At 38.1% G+C, this 12703-nt stretch overlaps 1 protein-coding gene across 1 annotated transcript; it reads left to right on the forward strand.

Annotated features, from left to right (window-relative positions):
• Nucleotides 1-1496: 1496 nt before the first annotated feature.
• On the forward strand, nt 1497-7325 carry LOC111045111 (nuclear pore complex protein DDB_G0274915-like; the record flags this gene model as incomplete). The annotated part of the gene is given in 4 exon segments (XM_039445128.1): nt 1497-4086; nt 5194-5312; nt 6231-6350; nt 7180-7325. Coding segments are annotated over 4 exon segments (1611 nt in total). The 3' UTR covers nt 7311-7325.
• Nucleotides 7326-12703: the final 5378 nt, after the last annotated feature.

Here is a 12703-nt window from a genome sequence, read left to right on the forward strand (position 1 = left end):
AAAGTACAGACCATTGCATCTTGTATATATTTTGACAGCCTCGGGACTATTTTTGTAGAAAAATGAGGATGAAGCTAGATTCGCACTCAATAGTGACTGTGAATATAATTCCCAAGAGTTCTAATTAGACTATTCCCATTCAGCCGTGAGATTAAGTATGAATAATACCATTAAACTTACAGGAATCATATTTTTGCTGTTTTTATTGTGTGCAAATCCAGCTTGCGTAGTGGAAAAAGAGAACAAATAAATACACATGCACTGCATATAATTAGTATGCTAAGTTATCCAAATCTAGTGCATTTTTTCTGTAAGTTATAAAGTACTTCATATTTAATCAACACCATCTTCTATTTACTGATGAATATTCTCAATTCACAATGACATTTTAATTTATAAAATTATCAAATTAATTTGCTAGCACAAATTTATCATAACAACCCTTTGCTGTTTGAACAAACATGATGTTTGGTATCAGCTTTATAAAGCATGCATATTGTTTCTGTGCTGTTTCAATTGTTAATTGACAGTTCAATTTACTAAACTAGTGACCCCTTGGGTTGGAGAACTCGCTCAAGAACTGTTGTATTGCAATCTTTGAAACCAGCAACTTTTAATTATACAGAGGTTGTGAAAATTATGGAAACAGCTGAATATTTATTTTACTAGAATAATTTGACAGTAGGTTTCATATTGTTGATCCTATTAATTTGAAATTGAAAACTACTCTGTTGCTTCAACATTTTTGTCCCTCATATGAATCCAAATTCATTTTTTTAAATGAGAAGCTGGTCATGTGATACATGATTTTGACACAGAGTTCCAAGAGGAAATGAATGGCGAAACTCGCAACCATATTGATAACTCAACCCGTATCAGTTTGTTCAATGTACCTAGAATGGATTCTAGCCTTCTAGGTACCTTGAGTTTGATGATGTAAAAGTTTAAATTATGTTGTATATTAACCAACTGAAATCGTATGTCAGCGCATGAAGGTCTGTCTGTGTGATAGCTTCTAAAAAGTCTCATCTGATGTTATGAATGAATGAATGGAAAAACTTTTGTAATTGCATGCAGTGAATTATTCAGCTAACTAAATGATGAATCAAAATAATTTTTTATGCACTTTCAATGTTATTTATATCCTTTTATATCCTGAAAAAGGACAAAGGAGTGAGTCAATTTTGTTGTCCAACGAACATGACCATTAAAAAGGTTCGAAGAATACGTGTTCAAAATTCAAAGTTATTGTAAAACATACAAACAGACGGACAACGACTCTGGCCTTCAGTAAGTCAAAAATGAGAACTCGCTAACGCTCGTTCAAATATTGCTATGAAATAATTGAGAATGGATTGGCATCCTTGTTATTCATTCTCAGAAAATGATTTTGATTATTTTTTCAGCTCTTCAGATCTCACAAAATTGGCCGAGAATTTGCTGCGTGTTGATTTGAATAAATCGTCTTCAAATCGTTCACGGTCATCATTAAACAGTCGGCAACATTCAATTTACTCGATGCTACTGCTGCATCTACATCCAGCAGCATGATGGATGAATCCAAAGACTTCAGTGAGAGCAGACAACTTCCCAGCGATGTGATGGTGCGTCGAATCCCCAAAGTGATAACACAGCCGCCATTCAACATGACCGGAAGAGAAAGAGCGTCGTTCATTGCTGAGTCTCTGGTGCATAACCATAGAATTTGCAACACGGTTGTCTCGAAAGCTGTGGCAAGTTTGAGTCCGACGAAACCTGCTGATTTCAAAACTCCCTCAAAAGATTCTCCAAAGAAATCAGAAGCTGTGAAAAATGTTCCGAACTTGTTCAAGCTGCCTAGCGAACAAACTAACAAACCAAAGGGAGAGAGTGTGAAGGCACTTGACTTCAGCCCTAACTCTTCTCCAAGCTTTGGAAATCAATCTCAGATGTCCTTCTTCAAAACACCCACCAAACAACCTGAATCAACAATTGCAAAACCTTTCTCATCCAGTTTTGAGACTCCCGTTCCGAAAAATCAGAGCAACAGAGAGAATGTAGGGCCGTTTGGAGGGTTTTCTGCCCTTAGTAATACAACAGCAACTGTGACTGAGCAAGCTCCCACTGATTCTCCATTTGCTGCAAAGCTCGCAGAAAAACAGCCTGTGAATTCACCATTCTCCGGAAAGCCTCTTGAAAATCAGTCTATTTTCTCGTCTGGATCTGGAGTTGCACAAGAAGGCAAGTCACCTCTTGCATCGATATCCAACTTATTGGAAGGGTTAGCACCGAAAGCTGATAGCAAATCTAGTCAGCCAGCGACTTCGTTCGTGTTGAGTACTAAGACCGATAAAACACCTCCAACGAGTACTACAAGCTTCTTTGCTGGTTTGAAGAACACTGATACAACAGCACCACAACAAATCTTTTTAGTTTTTCAACTCCCACAAAATCTGAAGGCAAAGATAGCGCTGCCACTAGCGCAAGTCAGCCGTTTTTCAAAGGTGTGAATCTGTTTGGTGGTGTAGGTGCATCCTCAGAAGGAAAAGAAACGGGTACCGCGTCGTCCCCTTTTGCAAGCAATGCATCTCTGTTCGCTGGTAAGCCACTGGTTTTTGGTGCAGGATCCGCTACTCAAACGACTGGGGCAAGCAGTGGAGATAAACCGATTTTTGGTGGTGTTTCTTCCTCTACCACAGTATCGACCACTACTACCACCACAGCTACACCTACTTCTGTTAGCACTGTACAAGAAACTGCCAAAGTAGATACTACAACAACTAGCCTAACTTTTGGGAAAGCTAGTGAGAAAATTGCTGACTCCACGGAGGCAGAACCTGTGAAAACTGGCTTGCAAACAAATTTGATGTTTGGAGGTGGTTCCGTACAGAAACCAACAACGGCAGCAGCTGATTCCAAAAGTAACTTGTTTGCGTTTCAACCGTCAGCTGGGTTCTCTTTTGCTCAACCACCCAAGGAAACAGCAGATAAAGTTGAAGGTGCAAAGGTGGCTGAGAGTTCTGCAACACCACCAGTGGCAGTTAGTGGTAGTGATAGTACTGCCAAGACTGCATCAGATAAGGGTACCGGTAGTATTTTTGGTGGTGGTTTGGTTTCTGGAGAAAAAGCAAGTATTTTCGGTGGAAGTGCAGAAAAAAGTAGCGTGTTTGGTGGTGGCACTGCCGATAAAGGTGGTATTTTTGGTGGTACTGCAGAAAAAGGCAATGGTTTTGGTGGGAATACAGTTGCTGCTGCTGATAAGGGCAGTAGTATATTTGGTGGAAGTTCTGATAAAGGAGGACTTTTCGGTGCTGCCAGTACAGTGTCATCGTCTCCTGTGAGCTTCTCATTCACACAGAGTTTGGCCAACGCGGCAGTTTCTACTTCTACAGCGACTCCAACCCAAGGGACATCCCCAGCAACAACCTCAGCAACCCCACAGCCTGGGTCCGCTACAGGGTTCCCTGTTGTAAGTGCTGCAACTTCATCCACAACAACTCCACAACCAACAACCTTCTCGAATTTCCTCGTGACGAGTACAGTTTCGGAGAGTACAACAGTTAGCGCACCTGAAACCACACCATCGTCAACGGGTATCAGCTTTTCAAACTTTAATTTCGGATCAAGCGCTCAACAACCAGCCGATGCAAACACTAAAATGGGCGGCCTCAGTTTTGGACAGTCGGCCAGTGGTATTTCGGGATCGATCTTTGGTGGTGCTACAACTATCACCCCTGTACAATCAACGAATGTGTTTGGGGGAGGTGCTGCCGCAACAACTGCAGAATCGACAAAAACGCAGGCGCCGTTCAGTTTTTCGATCTCGGACTCGCAGAACAGCAATACAGCTACGCCCAAGTCGTCGTTCTTCGGCTCGAAGCCGCTGTTTGGGACGCCGACGGCCACCAGTCAGCAGCAGCCGACGGGAGGCTTCTTTGGAGCCGCAACCACCACTGCGACGGCCGCCACTAAGCCGGAGGGCACCGGTCTGTTCGGGCAGGCCACTCTGTCGTCGCCGTTCGGCCAGAGTCAGCCGCAGTCGTCGTTCGGAGGCCCGCCCACTTTTGGACAGCCGGCCGGGGGTTCATTGTTCGGACAAAGTCCCAGGTAACAACAATAACTAGTTCTTCTTATAATACCGTCAACCAATAGTGTTGAATTAATGACATTTAATTCATTTTATCTAACTCATTGTTCGGACAAAGTCCCACGTAACTACAAAAAACTAGTTGAAGTCCTCATAATATAGTCAGCCAATAGTGATGAATTAATGACATTTAATCCATTCTATTTAACTCATTGTTCGGACAAAGTCCAGGTAACACAAACATAACTAGTTAAAGTCCTTCTTATAATTGAGTCAGTCAACAGTGATCAATTAATGACATTTTATTATCAAAATGCTAAGTTCTAACCTAAGTCTATAGCTAACTACACAGTCACAACTGGATAGAGTTTAGGATATAACAATGCGTATAGAATTTCAACAGATAAAATATTAGTAAATGAGAGTTCAATTAATGAGACTCAAGACTCCAAAACCAAAATATTAGTTCTTATTATGGATTAAATGCTATAAAGAGTCGTTTTATGGATTGTCATTGATCATATTAATACATAACATACTGATACAGATATATTTTCATATCTAGGATAAAAAGAAAAATACATTGATATTGTCAACACAACTATATTTTATTAATATTTTTATGAAAAAGCACAGATCGGTAAAGACAAACTAAGGATACCTTGTACTATTTCTCTCCCTTAGCTAGGTAACATTATAAGTCTGAAATAGGGTAACGTCTTTTAGGTTTTCACATTCACAATATAGGTACTTTTAAAATCACTTTACATTATCAATACTCAGGTTTCATGGCAACACTTGTCACATCCTCAACTGTACATTGACAATATCAATGTATTTTTATTATGGGGAGGAACAACATCTGCCAAATAATAATACATAGAATATGTTTATCTAATTTGTGTTTAATAAATCACAAGTACAGTACGGTACATCAGAAGGGTGAACCGTGAATGAAATCATTTATATGATTCTGTTTTCATTGATCTTGCATAACTTAGTGACACTATGACTAGTTAGTAACATATAATAAGTGATGCCATATCTATCTCTCATTTATAAAAAAAAATACTACCAGCATTTGAATAAATTCTTCCATGAAATTCATATTAAAATGTGTGTTCCAGTTCAGGGTTTGGTTCTCAAGGCTCGTCCGTGTTTGGTGGGGGTGGATCCATGTTTGGAGGGGGCACGACTGCTGACACCACTGCTAATCAGCCTTCCGGCGGATTGTTCTCAAGCCCTGGTATGCCTCACATCAAAACGTATTCTAATAGAACTGCTCTATTCACTAGACATTTTCAAAGGAACTGGATATTTTTAGCTTAAATTTTATTCCAGATGATTATTTTTATTAAATTTCAAAGAGATATATTGCTTGATAAATGCTCCGGATACCTCAGTTAAATTTAATTATTGGCCTAATGCTTGGCATGAGGTTATGGCCAGAAATTGTTTGATTATTGAAGTTCGGAAAATATTTTTTGTTTTAAATGAAAAAGACTAAGAAATTGTCAAAAAACCACAGATTTATTGATACTTAGAAAGACCGGTTTCGATTATTACACCATTGTCAATCTCTGATAAACTAAAACTAAATTTGCTTGTGCCTGTTAGTTCTCTCTCATTTGATACTATTGAACTATGAAGCTACAATATGTACCGCAAAAATTCTTTGACAATATTTTAATCCTTCGTCTCCATTGCAACAAATCTACAGAAAAATTATAGACTCATTACTTATCAGCCAATTGTATTCTGATGTACCATTGCCAATTGTATTACCAATCCGAGATCAAAGAGTCATGAAATATATATTTATTCCTTCACATAAGGTGAGACAGTATTACCAATCGGACATCAATCAAAGAGCTCATGAAATAGATATTTTGCGTCAGATGAGGTGAGAAACTCGATGTAACAGACTTGAATGTTGAAACTAAGACCCATAATTTACAAATATGAAACTGTCAATGAAATGGGTTTCTAGCTGTTGAACTCTTAAGGCTGGTTAATCTTTGAAATTAATTCATTCGTATATTCCACCAAGTTTGAAATTCCACAGGATAAATCCCCTATAATGATTTCTAGACCAGAAAATTTTGTTTTTGATCAAATTTTTTATGACATTTGTGAGGTTGTCATTTTTGTTTGTACGTTTTAGCTACTGGAGGACTTTTTGGCAACAGTAATTCTCTTGCTAGTCCAGTTGGCTCTTTCAGTCAACCAACTTCTCCTTCCATCAGTCAGACTGGCTTCGGAACAGCATTTCAAAATAAGCCAGGTCAGTATCAGCTATTTCTGTCGGATTTTTCTGCCCCTATAAACGGCATAAAACACTATTTTTCATAAACCAAAATTGGTTTTTCTCCTTTCATCCTTTAAAAAGTCCTGCATCCTTCCAAATTCTCTAGTATTCTCCAATTCCATTTTATTTTCCTGCATCCTTCCAAATTCTCTAGTATCTTCTCCAATTCCATTTTATTTTCACTTCTCATCCACCGTTGTTCCTTTTCTTAATCCACATTGCATTTCCTCCTCAACCTCCATTCCACTGTTTAATGGATTCTCTTCAACTAATTCCTTTTCATTTTCAATTCTGTTAACTCTAGAATAATTTATCAATAACTCAGAGGTGTTATCCTTTCATTGCCTTCAAGATGTTTAATAAGCTGCCAGAGTGGGTCAAGGATAGTGGAAGTGATAGACAGTTCCGAGCAGTTTTGAAATCACTCTTGGTGGAGCATCCATTCTATAGCCTGAGTGAATTTCTTGATAGTGAGATGACATTTTGAAACTTTTTTTGTGACATGTTTTATAAACCCTGACACAGTCTATCCAGCAGCGCTGGTCAATGACTTAGAATAAAACTAAACTTTTAGTCTATATTTCATACTTCTTTTAGATCTGCCAATAAAAATAAAAAAATTCTATTTGAATTAATCTATTGTCGGTTTCGTATTGCTTATTGATAATTTTAACTTGAAATTGTATGTGAAGGATATTTTATGTTGTATTTGCCTTCATTTCAGTGTTGTCAGTTTCTTTCCCTCCAAGTGTAAACGTGTTCAATTTCATCGAAAAGTGTTGAAATGCTTATTGATTTTGTGCAGCTACATTTGGAGGTCAACCAGCTTTCGGTGCGCCTTCCTCATTTGGTGGAGCTCCCACGTTCGGAGGCTCGGCCACTTTTGGAAGTCCCAACAAAGTGTTCGGCTCTCCTCAGTCAGCTGGAGGTAAGTGATGCTCTTTGGTCTCAAATCAATCAATCATTTATTTTTCAATATAACTACTACAATGATATCTATAATAATAGATATCATAATCTGAAAGAGGAAAACTTAGCTTGCATTATTCCTCTTTCAAATTCCAATGGTAATGAAGTCCAAAATGTTAGGCTGCGTGTATGTCACGCACTCCACATTTCTGTACTCTTCTATCTGTTAAATATAAATAGGGATTTGTGCAAATTTTTGAAAAAAATCACTTCTATGACTGGTTTTTTTTATACATTTAATCACCATTGAAATTTAACATAATTTTGTGCAACCGAGCCATTATTTTTTAGAATTAAACAATTTTTAATGAGATATCTTGAAAGAAAATTCCTCCAATAAAGGCATTGAAACTTGTACAAGAAAAGTATCGTTCTAGTTTCTCTTACTATTTTTATTGCAACAGATAAGTGAATCAATATGCTTTTCCTTTGCATGCCTATGGGCATAAGCAAGATAAAAAAAGCTTTTCACTGAAATTTGTGGCGTTTTCCGAAAATATGTTGATTTTAAGTAAGGGTTTAATTAATTATTCAATCAAGAAGTTTTGGATGAATATTTTTCATTTTTACTCATTTTATTGCTCCAGGTGAGTAAATCAGTTTTTGTTGATGTTATACATGTTACGGTAAAAAAATAAAAGGAATATAGTACGCTTTTTCACTTTGAAAACTTGTCAAAATTATTAAAACTATTGATAATTTATTAAATTGAAGGGTATTCTTCTTGAAAAGAGAAGTTAAAAAGGGTGTTACGAGTATTTATATAAGTTTCATTTTTATCACTAAGAGTAGTAGCTCTCGATATTTATAATCATGTCCTCAAGGGTTTCTGCAAATAAAGAAAATTTTGAATTTTGAATTTTACTAGCAGGTAACCCGTGCTCCGCAAGGGTCTATTTTAAAACTTTACAAACTGAAAACTTGACATAATAAAATATTGGAAAATTGAAAATAGGCCTTAACATCCTCGGTTAATAAAGAATCTTTATGCAAAATTTCAAGTAATTCAGTCCATTAATTCAGACGTGATGATGCGTCAAACATAATTTTCCTATCCCGTTATGTGTATAAGCCAGTTCTTTCCATTATTATAGTATAGATGGATGATTTATCTGTATCTTTGAATGAGAATAACTTTTGAACGGTTTAAGAAATCGATGTGCGGTTTTCACCATTCATTTTCTCTTGAAATTCTGTATCGAAATCATGTATTATATGACTACCTTCCAATTAAAAAAAATCTGGTGTGGCGCACTGACACAACTTTCCTTGCCGTTATGAAAATTGATCAACTGACGCTGGTGTACACGCGCATCTAAAGTCGACTATTCAAAGATCTAAGCCAGCTGGTGACAGGACAATAACGCTGCAGACACAAGAAGTCTGCTATCTCTTCATAGTGAATGATTTAATAGAATCAATAGTTGCCAACAGTTTGCAATTTAATAATCTTATTTTCTCGAACTTCGAGCTTATATTCAATTTAAGGTGAAAATCTTCTCCGCTTTGTAATTTTTGTTTAAATTATATCTGAAGCCTGATAATTGCGAATCCAAAATCAAATTTGCATAGATGGGACGGAGCTCCTGGAATTTTTACAGATATGGAACTTGTGGCAGTTGATAGAGCTTATCGATGACTATTTTAGGTATAACTTTAATCAAATCGTTGTAGCCGTTTTCGAGAAAACCGCGAAAAAAACTGTTTTTGACAACATTTTCTCCATTTCAGCCGCCATTTGAATTGCGTTTGATTGAAATTGTTCGTGTCGGATCCTTATATTGTAAGGACCTTAAGTTCCAAATTACAAGGCATTCCGTTTATTGGGAGATGAGATATCGTGTACACAGACGCACATACACACACACACACACACACACACCACACACACAGACCAATACCCAAAAACCACTTTTTTGGACACAGGGGACCTTGAAACGTATAGAAATTTGGAAATTGGGGTACCTTAATTTTTTTCAGAAAGCAATACTTTCCTTACCTATCATAGGTAATTATTATTACCATAATGGTAATAGGGCAAGGAAAGTAAAAAATGAAGTTGAATTTAAAATGGCGTTTCCAAGATGGCTGACAAAAATTTTGATGGGACAGAAAATCAGTTATTTTTATTCGAATAGGATCCCAATCATACCTTTCATCTAATCTCCCTTTTAAAAGAAATGTTCAGCTGTTTCTATACAACAACTGGAAGCATGACAAATTGAAAACTTGATGTAATGAAATCTTGAAGAATTGAAAATAGGTCTATAACAATCCTCGGTTAATTAAGAATCTATATGCAAAATTTCAAGTTAGTCAGTTGAGTAGTTCAGACGTGATGATGCGTCAAACATAATTTTCCTATTCCGTACGTGTATAAGCCAGTTCTTTCCTTTATTATTAGTATAGATAAGGTAACTGAAGAAACATAATACTTCAAAAATTCATAGTATCATATTGATTTTTCTTCAATACATCACTATTTTAGTATCGATTAGATCCTCCTCAATTTGAATCAGGCAGCCTTTTGCTTCCCCAATTCCAAACAAAACACCTACAAATTCGTTTCACTCCTAATTTGTGTCTAATGGTAGGCCGACATTATAATTGAAGAATATCAATAATTATTAAGGTACCGGTACTAATTTTATCATGATCTTTTCATGCATTTCTTATGAATTCCAATGACACAGCATGAAACCTATTTCATTTGTACTGGTTGAAAAATTTTACATAGAGAATAATTAATTGATGAAATCTATGATCAATCTTAATGAAAACAACTTCCTTCAAAAAATATTATTTATAATAATACGTTTCGAGGGAAAATATTGAGTACAAAAAAACGGAAGAACTCGGGATTCGACCCGAGGAACACTCGCGCCGCAACCGAGTACTCTACCGCTAGACCATGGCTGCGTTCAAAATTTCATGCCTTGTACTAACGTTATAACTTCCTTACTTATAAACAAACACATTTTACACCAATGTAAGCTATTCTGTATAAAATTTTATGTCCCTTGAATGGAATTTGAGCATTAATTATAAAAAATCTAGAAAGAAAATTGAAATTTGGGCTTCGAGGTGAACAATTTTTATATTTTTAGAATCTATGTCCTGTCACAAAGTGAATTTTTGTCACGGATGGAGAGCGTAAAATTAGCGAAATTATTCTATTTTAGAATAGGAATAGGATCGACTGCCGGATATATTTTGTTAGATTTGTAGTTGTGTATATGCATTATCACCATCGCCGTCAACCCCTTTGAATTAGCAGCATCCGTATCATCAAAAGCGGTAAGCGGCTACCGAGTCGGGTCGCTATCGCTCTTCATGAAATTTCTGGAATAGAAATATTGTTTACCGGCCTGAATTAGTGTAGCAATTAGTATCATTGTCATCATTAGCTGCACCCTTATCATCAGCACTAGTGGATTCAAACCCTGTCACATGACCAGTGGCGTGATCGTCTTTTCAGACTCCCATTGGTCGGCAAGACCTTTTCCCCCGGCCTCCTAACTTTCAGCGAACCGGTGTTGCTTCAAGAAGACCTGGGAGAGAGGCAGTTGTTCGGTGGTTGAGCGTGAGATTGGGTCGCGAATCTCCTCTCCTTACAATGTTACCGATACTAATTATTATTCTATCTTGTGTTAACATAGAATATTGTAGGTCGAGTTCCGAACAACTCGGAGTTAGACTCCCTGTGGGTTTTTCTTTCTTGTCAGCTATTTTTCCCGAATTCGTATCACTGGGGGTGAACGAGTTATCCTTGGTTTTGAAACCTGTAAGGGATCTCAGTTTGTGCTACAAATAGTTGAGTGGGGAAATTTAGCTAGGCTCTTATAGCAGATATTTTTGAGGGCTTAATTCTTAAGTCTCAACTCTGTCGCTTCACGACGTTTAGTTTAGTGCGGGAATTTGTTCGCTATTCTCCGTATTTAGTCCTGCAGTGATTCAGTAACTGTATGTCAGGACTGGTCACTTGTGTGCATTTCCTCTTCTGTAATAAGGTAATCTCAGTTTTTAGGGATGTATTTTCCTTATTAATTTTCATACTATAGAGTGGCCCTGTATTTTAAATTGCTAGCAGTTCTGACTTGCTGTAATTCCAAGTAGAAAAGCCCAATCCTTTTCCTAGAGAACTCAGGTGCAGCTTGAGCTCGTCCTCGTCGAAGTTTCTAGACTGCGACTCCTTACTCTTTCTCTCTCTTAACTTTCCCTATTCTATAATCCTTCTAGCTCTCAGTACAGCTTGAGAACGTCCTGTTGAAGTCACAGACTGCACGCTTCCTGCTCTCAGGTACACTTGAGAACGTCCTTGTCGAAGTTCCCAGACTGCGACGCTTCCTGCTCTCAGGTACAGCTTGAGAACGTCCTTGTTGAAGTCATAGACTGCAACACTCCCTGCTCTCAGGTACAGCTTGAGAACGTCCTTGTTGAAGTCACAGACTGCAACGCTTCCTGCTCTCAGGTACAGCTTGAGAACGTCCTTGGTGAAGTCACAGACTGCAACGCTTCCTGCTCTCAGGTACAGCTTGAGAACGTCCTCGCCGAAGTCCCCAGACTGCGGCATCCTCTATCTTCTTCCTCTTAATTTTCCTACCCTGTATAGCGCGAGATCTCAGTTCCAGACTAAGCATCCTCTATCTTTCTTCCTCTTAATTTTCCTACCCTGTATAGCGCGAGATCTCAGTTCCAGACTAGAGATCGTTCCCGTCGCGGTCCTCAGACCAGCGAGAGGTGTAGGAAACCTTGTGTAGAGCAGGATCTCAGTCACAGATTAGAGATCGACCCAGTCACGGTTCTCAGACCAGCGAGAAGCTTAGGAGAATCCTTGTAAACCTTCCCCCATCCTCTCATAATAGTCGACATACTGACTATTATTTAAAAGCGTTTCGGACGATTGAGAGTGATTCCCATACCCTTAAGGGCAGTCACAGATTGGCCCTTAATAACCGGCGCGCAGTCATCAGATTAGCGCGGGAATCCTGTTTAGCATTTTCAGAATTGCTGAAAATCCTTTCGCAGCTGCAGGCTCGCGATTCAGAATCCGACACCCGAAACCTCATCCTTTGAGCTTTAGTTATCATAAAATTGAAATAGATATACTATCTCTAGCTAGCAGGTTCAGCTTGCTGAGAACTATCGCGATTCACAGATCGCGAGTTTTGAACCAAACCCCATTAGTTACAGGAAGGGACAATCCTATTAACGAATCTCCATTTCCCAGGCCGATAAAATATTCCCTATACCTCAAACTCGGTATACCATATCCTGTACCTTATACCACTTACGCCTCTCCAATCATATTGATCTAATACCGGGTGCGCAGGTTCAGTCTGCACACCGACAGCCCGCAG

This window comes from Nilaparvata lugens, unplaced genomic scaffold (assembly GCF_014356525.2).
Source record: "Nilaparvata lugens isolate BPH unplaced genomic scaffold, ASM1435652v1 scaffold6207, whole genome shotgun sequence".
Classification (NCBI taxonomy): domain Eukaryota; kingdom Metazoa; phylum Arthropoda; class Insecta; order Hemiptera; family Delphacidae; genus Nilaparvata; species Nilaparvata lugens.